The 13,707-nt window shown below is 34.3% G+C and overlaps 1 protein-coding gene across 2 annotated transcripts in view; it reads left to right on the top strand.

Moving 5' to 3' along the window:
* Positions 1 to 13,707, top strand: part of ANAPC1 (anaphase promoting complex subunit 1) — a 157,588-nt gene that overhangs the window by 28,974 nt on the left and 114,907 nt on the right. For both annotated transcript variants that reach the window (XM_027853882.1, XM_027853883.1), the window contains 6 exons: positions 1,848 to 1,938; positions 2,053 to 2,118; positions 5,737 to 5,871; positions 6,607 to 6,747; positions 7,462 to 7,522; positions 11,076 to 11,263. In XM_027853882.1, coding sequence (XP_027709683.1) covers positions 1,848 to 1,938; positions 2,053 to 2,118; positions 5,737 to 5,871; positions 6,607 to 6,747; positions 7,462 to 7,522; positions 11,076 to 11,263 — 682 coding nt within the window. The remainder of the gene's footprint in view (positions 1 to 1,847; positions 1,939 to 2,052; positions 2,119 to 5,736; positions 5,872 to 6,606; positions 6,748 to 7,461; positions 7,523 to 11,075; positions 11,264 to 13,707) is intronic.

Raw genomic sequence — 13,707 nt, 5'->3', positions numbered from 1 at the left:
GATTTGTTATTGCCTTAGAAATAGGCAATTTAGGTGTGGTTCAGAACTGGTTAAATGATCAGACCCAAAGAGTAATCATTACCAGTTCAGGATCAGTTTTGAAGGAGTTCTTCAGCAGAGTGCTCTTGGAATCTTTCACTTTTTGGCCTTGTGCTGTTTAACATTTTTATCTCTGACTTAGATGAAGCATAGATTTCCTGCTTTAAAAATTCACAAGTGACACAAAACAGGAAGAATATGCTGGATAATATTTGAGGTCTTAAAAGATGTTGAAAAAGATCTTGAAAAGCCAGAATATTGGGTCAAATCAAATAAAATGAAATTTAATAAGGATAAATATAAATATAGATTCAAACAGTCATCTCCACAAGTATAAGGTAGGGGAGATGTGGCAAAAAAGCAGTTCATCTAAGAGATTTGAAGTTTTTAGTGAACTTTCAGGTCAATATGAGTGTGATATGGAAGCCATAAAAACTAATTTGCCCATAATCTACGGGGCATGGAACTAAGCCTTTCTCTTTTATTTGCTAACCCCTACAAAATAATCTCTTGACTCTTTTATTGATAATTGACAATCCTTGAATTAAGTTTAAGTATTGAATTTAATTTTCTTCTACAAATTAAATGATACTTTAAGTAGCCATATATTCAAACAAATAGTGAAATGTCTTGTGTTGAAAAAAAATGATGAAATTTTCTCTTAGAATGAATATAACAAGATTGTAGAATAAGAGAGCAGGAGTGATTTTTAGATGCTGTCTAGTTTAACTCTGTTTTATAGATGGGAGAAATTTAATGACATGTCTGAGGTCTCAGATCATGCCGGAGATGGAATTTGAATCCAGGTCCTCTGATTTGAGTCAATTCCTTTTCAATATTACTCTGATATCAGGGCTAGCATCTTTGAAAATGCAGATTCTCTTCTTCCTACTACAAACCTTTAGTTTAAGTCAATAATTTTATACCAATACCACTATACTTACTACTTAGGAGAATAATTAAACTATCTTAAACTGGATTTTTCCCTGTGCTCCACCAATTTGTCTGACTCTTCTCTCCTAAGATTTCTATATGAAATGAAACAAGCATATTATGTTTTTGCAAGAGAAATTCACAAGATCCAATTTCCAAAATTCAGGCAGATTCTTAATAAAATAAGAGTATTTAATATTTCTGTAGCTCTCTAAGTTTTGTTTTATATGTATTATCTCATTAAATCCTCATGATAAACCCTATGATAGGTGCTGTTATTCTCATCTTACAGATGGTGAAAATGATACTGGCAGAGGTTGAATGACTTATCCAGAGTTACCCAGCTAGTGTCTGAGGCAAGATGAATTCGGATCTTCTGGGCTCCTACGTCCAGCACTGTTCCTAATTCCATGCTTCTTGATTTAGGGGGAAAAAAAACACACACAAAATAGGTTTTAAAAGTGAGGTTTTAAAAAGACCTGAATTTCAGAACACTATTTATTTCAGACACAAAACTTGTTTACAAGGGTTAACAGTATTTATTATCAGTTTTAGATTGACTAACTAGTAATTGTAAGCTGGTTAATATTTTGATCTCCTAGCTTTTTTGGTGGTGACGGGGAAAAGAAAAGGGATTAGCTGTGAGACTGACAAGAGACAGAACAGCAGAGAGAAATGAGAAAAATGCTCATCGATGCAAATAAGATTACTGTATATACATATTTTGGAAATCTTGGAATATGCCTTATTTCAGCATATTTAATGATATCTGGACTTTTCCTTTTCTTGTTGTCACTGTTATTTTAACGAAGAAATGCATTTCTGTTGTCATTGAACTTATTGTAAAACTTTTTTTTTTTAATTCCATTATTTAGTTGTGTAAAGTTTCAAGAGAGTAATGATAAAACCCAGCTGATCTTTGGTTCTGTCACCAACCTACAGGCAAAGGATGCGGCACCAGTGGAGGCAAGTAAAATATTTGTGAATGTTATTAAGCTTTCTTAAACTTTCATAGTTAAAAAAAAGTCATCTTTACTCATATTAGCAAACTTTTAATTAGTTTATTGTATCTAATTTTAGAAAATTGATACCATGTTGGTCCTAGAAGGCAATGGAAACCTGGTACTATACACTGGATTGGTTCGGGTATGTACTTTGTTGCAATTTTATTAATGCTTTTTGTTAAAGTACTACCTTAGTATTTATTGCTAAACTGTCTTGTTCATCCCTTTTACATGTGGCAGCCCCTTCAGTTATTTGAGTACAACTATTATGTCCTCTTTATATCTTCTTTCTTCCAGGCCGAACTTCATGAAAATCTTGAAACTTTTTTGCCATTCTTGTTACCCTCTATTGATGGTTCTTCCTAAAATGTGCTTGCCCAGACTAAAAATAATATTCCAGATGTAGTCAGACCAACGTAGAATATGGTGGTACTATTACTTGCTGGAGAGACTGTCTTTCTTAATGTAGACTAATAGTTCATTAGCTTAAATGGCTTCCATATAATTTTCTTGACTTATGTTGACAGAGAAGTCTACTGAAGTTCCCAGATCTTTTTTTTTATTAATTTATTTTTAGTTTTCAACATTCACTTCTGCAACAGATCTTTTTCTTTAAAATTTTTAAAAAATAGCCTTTATTTTTGCATCACCTACATTATCCAATGTGTTCCTCTCCTCTCCCCTTCCCAGAGAGACATCCTTTATTTAAAAAATAAAAAAAGAAACGTAAAAAGAGGGGGAAGTTGAGCAAAGTTAACTATCATGACATCTGAAAAATCTGATGTTATCTGTAGTGTTTCACATAGTATTCCTATTCTTGCAGACTTTTCACGTTACTCTCCCTCTTACAACTTTCCATCCCAGCCAAAATGGCCTGCTTGCTCTGGCCTGGACTCAGCATTCTCTTTTTTGAATCCATGTCCTTACAAAGGTTGTTCCATGTGCCTGGAATGCACTCCATCTTTCCTTGTGGTATTAACATTCTTACCTTTCTTCAAGGTGCCACCTCTTTTGGAAGGCTTTTTTTTTTTTTTAAATCTCCCTAATTAGTATTGGAGTCTCAGCATCAAAGAGTATAGACATTTTAGTCATTTGATGGTTGGACAAATTCTCAACTCCTCTAATCATGCATTAGTGTGCTTGTTTTTCCACAATCTCTCAAATCTTAACCTATGTTTTTTCATTTTTGTTAATTTTGTAGGTGTAAGGTGAGAATTCAGACTTGTTTTGGTTTTTATTTCTCTTACTATTAATTATTTGGAGTATGCTTTCAAATAATAATTAATAGTTTTAAATTCTTATTTTGAGAACTGTTTATTGATGTCCTTGGACCACTTATTCAGTCAGTAAATGTTAAGCACCTACTGTGTGCCAGGGGCTGTGCAAAGTGCTGGGAGTACAAAAAGAAGAATGAGACAGTCACTGCCCTCAAGGAACTCACAATCTTGTGGGGGAGACAACACGCAAAAAAAAAAAAATCTACAAAGCAAGCTCTGTACTGGATAAAAAAGAAATGATTATCACAGGAAAGTTACTGGAATAAGGGTTGGGAACGGCTTCCTGAAAAAAAAAAATGAAATTTTAGTTGGGATTAAAGGAAGCCAAGTAAAATTAGTAGGTAGAATTGAGAAGGAAGATGTTCCAGGCATGGAGGGCAACAAGAGAAAACGCTGGCAGGCTGAGATGGAGTGTCTTGTCTGTGGACCAGCCAGGAGGCCAATGTTACTGGATTGAAGAGTATGTGTCACGGAGTAAGATTTAAGAGGACTGGAAAGAAAAGAGGGGGCTAGATTGTGAAGGGCTTTGAATGCCAAATAGCATTTTGTATTTGATCCTGGAGGTGATAGGGAACAACTGATGTTATTGAGTAGGCGAGTGACATGGTTGGACTGTGCTTCAGGAAAATTACTTTGGTGGCTGAATGGATGGTGGACTGGAGTGGAGAGAGACTTGAGGCAAACACTCAGCATCAAACTATTGCAAAAATCTTTACATGAGATGATGAGGGCCTGCACTAGAGTAGTGTCAGTATCAGGAGAGAAGGAGGCATATTTGAGGGACATTACAAAAGTGGAATTGACTGGCCTTAGTAACAGATTGGATATGGGGGATGAGAGATGATGAGGAGGTCCCTGTGCTGCTACCTCATCGTTCTCTTTAGATAGTTTTCCTCCTTTGTTTGATTGGAAATGCCTGTGTCCTCAGAATGCTTCTTGAGAACTTCACATCCTTCCAAGTTTGTCTTCCCTCTAGAATACAGGCCATAGGCTCCTTCTTATCCTTTCTCTGAACCCATTGAAATCTCTCCCAAAATCTACCTTGCATGCTAGACTATGCCCCCCTTTTCTCTTCCTTTTCTATTCAAAAATAATAAGATAGAGTGTTCACTTTTCCTCAGAATCTTAGCATTGTTACTTTAGTAACCATGTCTGCCTTATTATTGACAGTCAGATTCTCTGGTTTTTACTTCACCTTTTTAAGAATGGAAATTGCCATTGACAAGCCAAGAAATTTTCTATTCTGCTTTTGGCAGAAGAGCTCTAGATGAGGTCCACTTGATTCAAGACCTTTATCCTTACACTGTCATGCTCCATGAGAGTCATGTAATTTGTTTCCTAAAGTCATTGTGTATTCTTCCTTTTTGCCATTGTGGTCTGTAGTTTACTCCTGTCACAACACTAGATCTTCATCTAGATCTTTTCTACCATGCTTCTCCTCTTCAGGGCCTAGACTTTTCACATAAGTATATGTCCCCCAAATCCGCCATTATTTTACCTTTTTTTTTGTTTTAATCAGGTACATTTTAACAAAGCAATATTTCAGTCAAAAGTACCATTTCTTGTTTGTCTATTTTTAGACTTTTTTTTTGTATCATAGTGTTAATTATACTTGTGGCAGAGTATTGTCCTTTTGCATTACAGGTAATAACCCACAAAAAAATAAAGTATTACCTTTTATAGATTTGATAAGAGAAGAAACTACCAGCTTGAGCAAGGAAGAGAGTAAAATAAGCTTCTGGGATTTGCATGGTATTACAAAATTATTTTGTTACTTTTAGCTTTCTGTGCTATATAGTAAAAACAATCACAACTCAAATAGCTAAGAGGACCCAAATAATTTTCTGATGCCATAGGATTGCTTTGTTACATAATAAAAAAATATTCTCATTGAAATCTTTCCATCGATGCCTTATTTTTGTGTGGTAGGAACCCTGGGATCTAAAAAACTGCCATTTAGCCCTAAACTCTGGAAAATTTTGTCAAACTAAAGAGGCTTCATGTGGAGGCTGTAGCACCTGAGGTCCAGCTCAGCCAAGTTGGAGAAACTCATCATCAGCAGGCTGGCTGGCCACCAAGTGATGAATTTTTTGGCCACAGCAACTTGTGAAACTATCTTCTGTGGAAGAATTTTGATCTGTCTCAGTGAAAAGAGTACTCTTATACTAATGGAATCATAGCTCTTTTGAAGAACTAATAGACCAAGAAATTTCTTGATAGGTATCGTATTAAGAAGGGTTAACATTTTTATATCCTTACCCTCTTTTGACTTGTAAGTATTGAGCATTAACAATTTAACATGGTAGACTCAGATTAGCATTCTCGTTTTAAGTGATTCATTTATCTTCAATGACTATTCTGCAGTTTAGGATGATAAGAAAGTTGTGTGTCTTAACATATTCATATATAATCATGATTATATGACATTATCATATTTCATCCAAGTCAACCTTTTTCCCCCTTCTCTTATTTATTTACAAAAGGTAGGGAAAGTTTTCATTCCTGGGCTGCCAGTTCCTTCCTTGACAATGTCAAACACAATGCCAAGACCTAGCACTCCCCTGGACAGCGTTAGTACTCCTAAGCCTCTAACCAAACCACTTGGTTCCTTGGATGAGGTAAGAAATATGTTCTGAAATGTTCAAAATTACCTTTATATTTAGAGCTTCTATTAGTCATCTAATTCTTTGAATTGTTGTGTTTTTCTAATAGTGAAAAAAGTCTAGAATGAAAATGCAGGAGTTCAGCTAATATCCCTTCTGGAATTAAGACAAAGATTATATCTGGATAATCTCAACTTGTAAAGCGTTGAGTTAGAGGATTTGTTCTATTTCTCTTTTAAAAGCTAGTCCTTAGATAGATTCATAGTTGGAGGTTTTAATAGTGCTTTCTCTAATCTCCTATAAAAATATAATTGCCCACTACACTGAAAAAAAAATAAAAGTCCTTGACCTTAAACATTCCATACATAGGAATCGTCAACTGTACATTCAGCCAAGCAACAAACAACCCATGACTGGAGATCAGATATTTCCTTGCCATTTGGGTGGTGCCTCTTTCTTTGGTTGCATTGAATGTGCTACATTGGACTTGTGACAGGGTCTTGGAATCCACCCACTATTTGTAACATTGTATGGTAAGATGTGATACAAGTTCCAAACAACTAATTTAAAATCATCTCTTGGAATTCAAAGTATTTGTAAGTTGCAGTCTTCTTATGTACCTACATTTTCTGATTCTAGATTTAAGCCTTACTTGGACTTAGAAAAGTTTAGGGTGCATAGGGCAATTATTAGCTTTTTATGCTGATTTCATTCCAAAGAACTGATTTTTTTTCTTTTATTTTCCTACAGGTAGGCCTGCTGTCACCAGTTCCAGAGCTGAGAGATTCTTCAAAACTTCATGATTCGCCTTATATTGATGACTGTACTTTTCAGCAACTTGGAAGTTACATTCATTCTGTTAGAGATCCTGTCCACAACAGAGTAACACTTGTAAGTATGTATTCTGTGATTAGAGATCTTGAAAAAGAAATATAGCATGATTTCAAATTTGACAGGATAAACTTTCGGTTTGAAGAAGAAATTTTTCTCTATTGTTACACTGTCTTCACCTGTTCAAATACCTTATATCACTCAACGTTGTTTTATTGTAAATTTCTCTAAAGATATTTCAGCTTAGATTTTGAAGGGGTTCTCATATTGCTAAGAGTTTATTAAGAAATTTTTTTGGAATTAGGTTATAATTATGCCTTGCAAATTTTTCCCCCTTTTTATTAGAAGATTGAGCATTCAACACAGTTAAGAATTTAGGAGTCTAGTGATTTCTATTTTAAGGATTATTACTAATCTTGTATACTTTGATCCCAAAATCTTGTCAAGTATTTATGCAGGTGGGCTTAATATTATGTAGAAAATGAGCATATTTAGAGACCTTTAAAACTAAAATATTGGTTTTTGGAATGTTTAGAATAACATCCTAATAGTTTTTCAATGTTTTGATGGATTTATAAAGGCTTTTACTTAAAAAGTGCCTTGCAATAGTTTAGGCAGTTGATATTTATTAGTTTGTATTGTATTGATTTGAAAATATTTATAAATAGAAATGTATATTTATAGGATTGTATGTTTTTAAATAAGAGTGTGTAAATAAAATATCATAAGTGGGAATATTTGCTTCCTAATAATTTTTTCCATTCACTTTACTAGGAGCTCAGTAATGGTTCAATGGTTAGGATTACCATTCCTGAAATTGCCACCTCAGAATTAGGTATGATTGGACATTAACGTATGATCCATGCATCTGTTTGATTTGGTTTGTCATATTTATAATTTGGAGTAATTGCTAAAGTATTAATACTATTGTTATTTACATCAGTATTTGGAAATTTGAAGATCTGTTCACAAAACTATTTTGAGCAAGTTCTTTTTGCAGTGTGGTTAGAGTATGTTTTAGGTGTTAGTCTGAGCTTTGAAGAACCTTTGAAATGTAACAGGCCCAGGGGTCACATTTCAATGTTACTTTTAAATTATGTCAATTTCTTTTTAGCCATTTTTAAAAATGTTTTTTTATCCATATCTTTATTTTTATGTTACCTACATGCCCCAATTTCTTTCCTCCCAAAGTTCTATCCTTATAACAAAGAATAAAAAAGAAGGGGGAAAATCAGAAAAATTAAACAATGTATTGGAAAAGACTGATATTATATGCAATGTTCTACACTCAGTCTCCCAACACAGTAAAGAAGCAGAGAGAAATGTCGTCTTCTAATTCTTTTTTTGGGTCCAGTCTTGATCATTAAAATTTCTCAGCATTCAGTTCCATTTGTTTGTTGTTCTTTCCCATTTACCTTGTTGTAATCATTGTCTATACTTTTCCTCTAGTTCTGCTTGCTTTATTTTGCAATAGTTCATATGTCTTCCCATGCTTTTTTGTATTTCTATTGTTCATCATTTCTTACAATACAATAATATTCCTTAACATTCATGTATCGCAACATGTTTGATCATTTATAACATTCCATGGTAAGATGTGATCTAAGTTCCAAACAATTAATTTAAAATCATTTGGAATTCATCCTGTTTAGCCATTTCCCAGTTGATGCACATTTGTTTTGCTTCTTATTCTTTGTTATTACAAGAAATGCTGCTATAAATATTTTGCTCCATATGAGACATTGCTTTTTGTTATTGACTTGTATTTATGCATGGTAGTGAAATCACTGGGTCTGGGCATTTTAGTCACACTCCTAGCATAATTCCAAATGGCTTTCCAGGATGATTGGGCAGATTCTCAGTTCCATTAACAGGGCATTGGTGTGTCTGTTTTCTATAACACTTCCAACATGAATTCTTTCTATCTTTTGTCATTTTTGCTAATTTTGTAGGCATGAGATGACACCTCAAAGTTGTTTTGATTTGTATTTCTCTTATTGCTAATGATTTGGAACGTTCTTGTGGTTGTTAATAATTTCTCAGTTCTTGTTTTGAAAACTCTTTGTTCATATCTTTGACCATTTATTTAATCATGTTAATTTCATGTGTCTAACAAAAATAATTTTTCTGTAGGGAGGCAGTTAAAGTAAGAACCAATTTAAAGTTGTCCTGGCTCTGTGCATATTATCTTTTGCAAAGGAGTGCCCTATTAACAATGAAAAAAATCTAAGTAAAGAAGTAGCTCTTTCTACATAATTAAACGTATTTGGTTGCAAGTCAGGATAAACGATAATAGCTGACAGTTATATAGTACTTTAAGGTATGTATGTAGAACCATTTATACATTCCTATAAGAATCACACAGCAACCCTATTAGGCACTATAGATATTATTAGCCCTTTTATATAGATGACGGAACTAAGAGTTAGAGAAGTTGGAAAGTGTAAATGACATATTTTGTGGCTGACATGGCTAGCAGGTGGCAGAAGTAATATTCAAATTCTTCCTGACGCTAAGTCCTGCACTGTATCCAATATGCCATTGTTAAGTTGTGAAAACTACCAGATGTCAGGGGTTTTTTTAAACCTATAATTTTTTAACATCTGTGATCATCTATCTGTGGAGGAGTTACAGTCTGTGCCAACTGCAGGGAGTACTTGATAAAATAAATTATCTTTTGGAACATTGAAAGGATTCACTGATAAAAAATTTTATGTTTTAAAACATTAAATGGATTCAGTTGTCATAGGACTCTTTAAAAACGTGACAGACTTAGCTGTCTAAAACAAAATATTACAGCCAAAATTAGCCAGAGGAATTTTAAGTGAGTCATCTGATTGTGTTAATATTGTTATTTAGTTGTAGTTTTAAAAATACTAACTGGAGAATATTTAGAAGGCCTAGGGGACAATCTGGCAAAGTAAGTAAAATTCTCAGTGGAAAAAGTTTACTTAAAAGTATAAATTAAGAGGAAACTGCATGTCTAGTATGATAAAAAAAAAATAATGAAAATTAGTAAAGTTATTTTGTAATCCAAAGCATTTCTTATCTTGAGGGATTAGTGAATCTTGTGATTCCTTTAATTTGCTGTAGAGAATAGAGTAATTCATTGAAAAACTTTCCCTCCACTGGTGTAGTATATGCTAGTCTGTCTTGATACATTAATATTTCTTATATCTGAAAGTCATTTATTGAGAATAGGTCAAGGAAATAGGGACCTCTGTGCAGACATAGCTGTCGTGTAGATATGCACTAAAGCTCACGTGCTCACCTGATGATTAGTCAGGTCCTTGTTTCACAGGATAACAGCACCTCAGAGGCCATTTAACCCAGACTGGCTGCATTCTGCTTATCCTTGTTTTATACCTGTTTCTAATAAGTTTTGTTATCAGGTTTCTCAGCCCAAAGCAAATTAGAAGGTAGGCTTTGTGGATACTGATTCCAAGAAGTAACATTAAAGGAGAATCTGCAAAATTAAAACAACTTAGCAGTCTAATGCCATTTACTTTAGGGTCAGAAAGTCCTGCATGCTTCAGAAACCTGTGAAGATATAAGCCGCTAGGTGGCATAAGTGCTTGGATCAGAGGGCTGTTCCTGGAGTTAGAGAGACTGTAGTTAAAATTCTGCTGCACAGATGCTTACTAGCTCTGTACCTTTTTATAGAGTTTTAAGATTTGCAAAGCACTTTACCAGTGTTATTTCATTTGTTCCTCACAACAACTTTTGGGGGTAGGTACTATCCCCATTTTACCCATGAAGAAACTGAGGCGAGAGAGGTTCAGTGACTTACCCAGGGTCCTACATCTATTAAATACCTAATTAGATTTTCCTGCCTTGTAAGTCTAGTGCTCTCTACTTTACCACCAAGATGCCTCTTAATACGAGGATGAGAATAGCACCTCCCTCACCCGGAAATTGAGGCTAAAAGAGATAATATGCTTTGCAAACCTGAAAGCATTGTATGAATGCTAGCTATTATCATAACTACTTTATGGCATCATGCAGTATTTAATGACAGGTTTCAAGCAGAAGTTTGTTAATTATTTGTCATTTAATGTAAAGGAAATTCCAGAGTGTGTTTGTGTGTGTGATTATACTGAATCATCAAGAAAAGTTTGTTATATTTAATATTAATTATTTCAAAGTTGATGAGCATAACAGCCTTTAGTATTGTTAAAAAATAAAGGCGAGGGAAGGCCTTGCTTTTGAATCACTTTTTTCCATCCAGTAGGTGATTTTGAGATCATTAAGTTGGTGATTTTTCATTTTGTTGTCTTTTTCAAACAATACCTAGTTTTTGACATCTTATTCACTTTAACAATGAACCTTTTTGAGGAGGAAAAAATGTGTTTAGAAAGTATACTAAAACTAACCTTTATTTCTAATAGTGAAAAAGTGTTTACAAGCTGTCAAGTCTATACTGCCCAAAGAGATAGCTGTGCAGATGCTTGTCAAGTGGTATAATGTTCACAATGCTCCAGGAGGACCTAGTTATCATTCAGAATGGAATTTATTCATAACTTGTCTAATGAATATGATGGGCTATAACACAGACCGCTTGGCATGGATCCGTAATGTAAGTCAGATTCTTTTTTCTCCTATGTTCTTGTGTTTGTGTCAGCATATTTGCATAGTTAGTAGTACCACAGTATTCAGGGTGTAGTCAGGTGAATTAAATAATAAGGCTACCTTATCCAAAATAACCAAATGCATGATTATAGTTTACTATTGTTTGTGTTTATATTATTTTGTACCTAAATTATTTAGGACAAAGTTAAATTAAAAATCTAAAACCATACCCTGTATTTGCATAATACTTTTTCTTTTTTAAAAAATTAATAATTATACATATTTATTACAGGTAGAAACAAGTGGAAAACAATCTAATGATTTTACAAAGTTCAAAGATCACTTTTACCCTTTCTAAGCACCTTTACATATGATGTTATTTAATTCTTATGACATTCCTCACAAGATGAGCCAGTTATTAGTCTCATTAACATAAGAGAAAACCAAGACATCAAGAGATTACATTATTTGTCCAGGATCAAACAACTAGTTTGTATCACAGTTGAGCCTAGAACCCTTTTCTTCTAATTCCTATCCCATTGACCTTTTTCATTAGACCACTATTCCCAATCTGTCTTTATACACTTAGATGCACCTAGGAGGCCTCTGGTTTGTGAGAACCACCTCACTCCCTCCCATTCTCACCAAAAAAAAAAAAAAAGGAAAAGGAAAAGAAAAACTTTTATTGATATAAAATAAATGAATGCTTCTTGGCACTCTGCATTTTAGGCAATCCTAAACTCATTTACATGTGTTGGAAAGAAAAAAAGGAGGCTGTCTGCAAGGGACATTTATCTTTCATAGACAGTTTTTTTTTTTTTGGTTTACATTTTAATTAATTTATTTATTTTTAGTTTTCAACATTCACTTCCACAAGATTTTGAATTCCAAATTTTCTCCCCATCTCATCCCTCCTCCCACCCCAAGATGGCATGCATTCTGAATACCCCTCCTTCTCTTATTCCCTTCCCCCTTCAATTTTCCTGTAGGGCAGGATAGATGTCTATACCCCCTTTCCTGTATATCTTATTTCCCAGTTGCATGTGAACACAATTTTTTTTAACTTTTATTTTTAAAACTTTGGGTTCCAAATTTTCTCCCTTCCTCCCTCCCCACCTGCCATCATTGAGAAGGCAAGCAACTTGATACAGGTTAGTGTAGTTATGTAAAACACTTCCATAGTCATGTTGTGAAAAACTAAGTATATTTCCCTTAATCCTATCCCGCCCCCTATTTATTCTAGTCTCTCTTTTGATCCTGGCCTTCCTTAGAAGGGGGGATTTCCCCCTCCCCTAATTTGCCCTCCCCTCTATCATCCGGCTCTCTTGTCCCCTCCCCCCTCCCTTTTTTTCTCTAGGGTAAGATAGCTTTCCATATCCAATTGAGTGTATTTGTTATTCTCTTCTTAAGCCAAATCTGATGAGAGTAAGATTCACTCATTCCCTCTTACCTTCCCCCATTTCCCCTCCACAAGTCGTCTGTTTCATGTGAGATAATTTACCCCATTCTGCCTCTCCCTTTCTCCTCTCTGTATAATCCTCTCTCACCCCTTTATTTTATTCTCCAGATATCACCCCTTCATCTTCAACTCACCCTGTGCCCTCTGTCTATCTATCTAGCTATCTATCTATACACATACATATAATTTTTCCCTCCAAATACTCTAATACTGACAAAGGATTCATGAGTTACAAATATCATCTTTCCATGCAGAATGTAAACAGTTCAACTTTAATTCTCTTATGATTTCTCTTTCCTGTTCACCTCTTCATGTTTCTCTTGAGTCTTGTATCTGAAAGTCATATTTTCTATACAGCTCTGGTCTTTTCATCAAGAATGCTTGAAAGTCCTCTATTTCACTGAATATCCATCTTTTCCCCTGAAGGATGCTCAGTTTTGCTGGGTAGATGATTCTTGGTTGTAATCCTATCTCCTTTGCCCTCCAGAATATTATATTCTATGCCCAGTGGTCCCTTAATGTAGAAGCTGCTAAATCTTGTGTTTCCTGATTGTGTTTCCTCAATACTTGAATTGTTTCTTTCTGGCTGCTTGCAATATTTTCTCCTTGACCTGGGAACTCTGGAATTTGACTATAATATTCCTAGGAGTTTTCCTTTGGGGATCTCTTTCAGGAGGTGATCAGTAGATTCTTTAAATTTCTATTTTGCCCTCTGGTTCTAAAATATCAGGGCAGTTTTCCTTGATAATTCCTTGAAAGATGATCATGGCTTGTTTTTTTGATCATGGCATTCAGATAGTCCAATAATTTTTAAATTCTCTTTCCTGGATCTATTTTCCAGGTCAGTTGTTTTTCCAGTGAGATATTTCACATTGTTTTCTATTTTTTTATTCTTTTGTATTTGTTTTACAGTGTCTTGATTTCTCATAAAGTCGCTAGCTTCCAGTTTCTCTCTTTTTTTATTTTTTAAAGATTTATTATTATTTTTAAAA

This window comes from Vombatus ursinus, unplaced genomic scaffold (genome assembly GCF_900497805.2).
Source record: "Vombatus ursinus unplaced genomic scaffold, bare-nosed wombat genome assembly UNPS02010219.1, whole genome shotgun sequence".
Classification (NCBI taxonomy): domain Eukaryota; kingdom Metazoa; phylum Chordata; class Mammalia; order Diprotodontia; family Vombatidae; genus Vombatus; species Vombatus ursinus.
The sequence above is the reverse complement of the archived record's forward strand: the minus strand, read 5'-3'. Positions and strand labels throughout refer to the sequence as shown.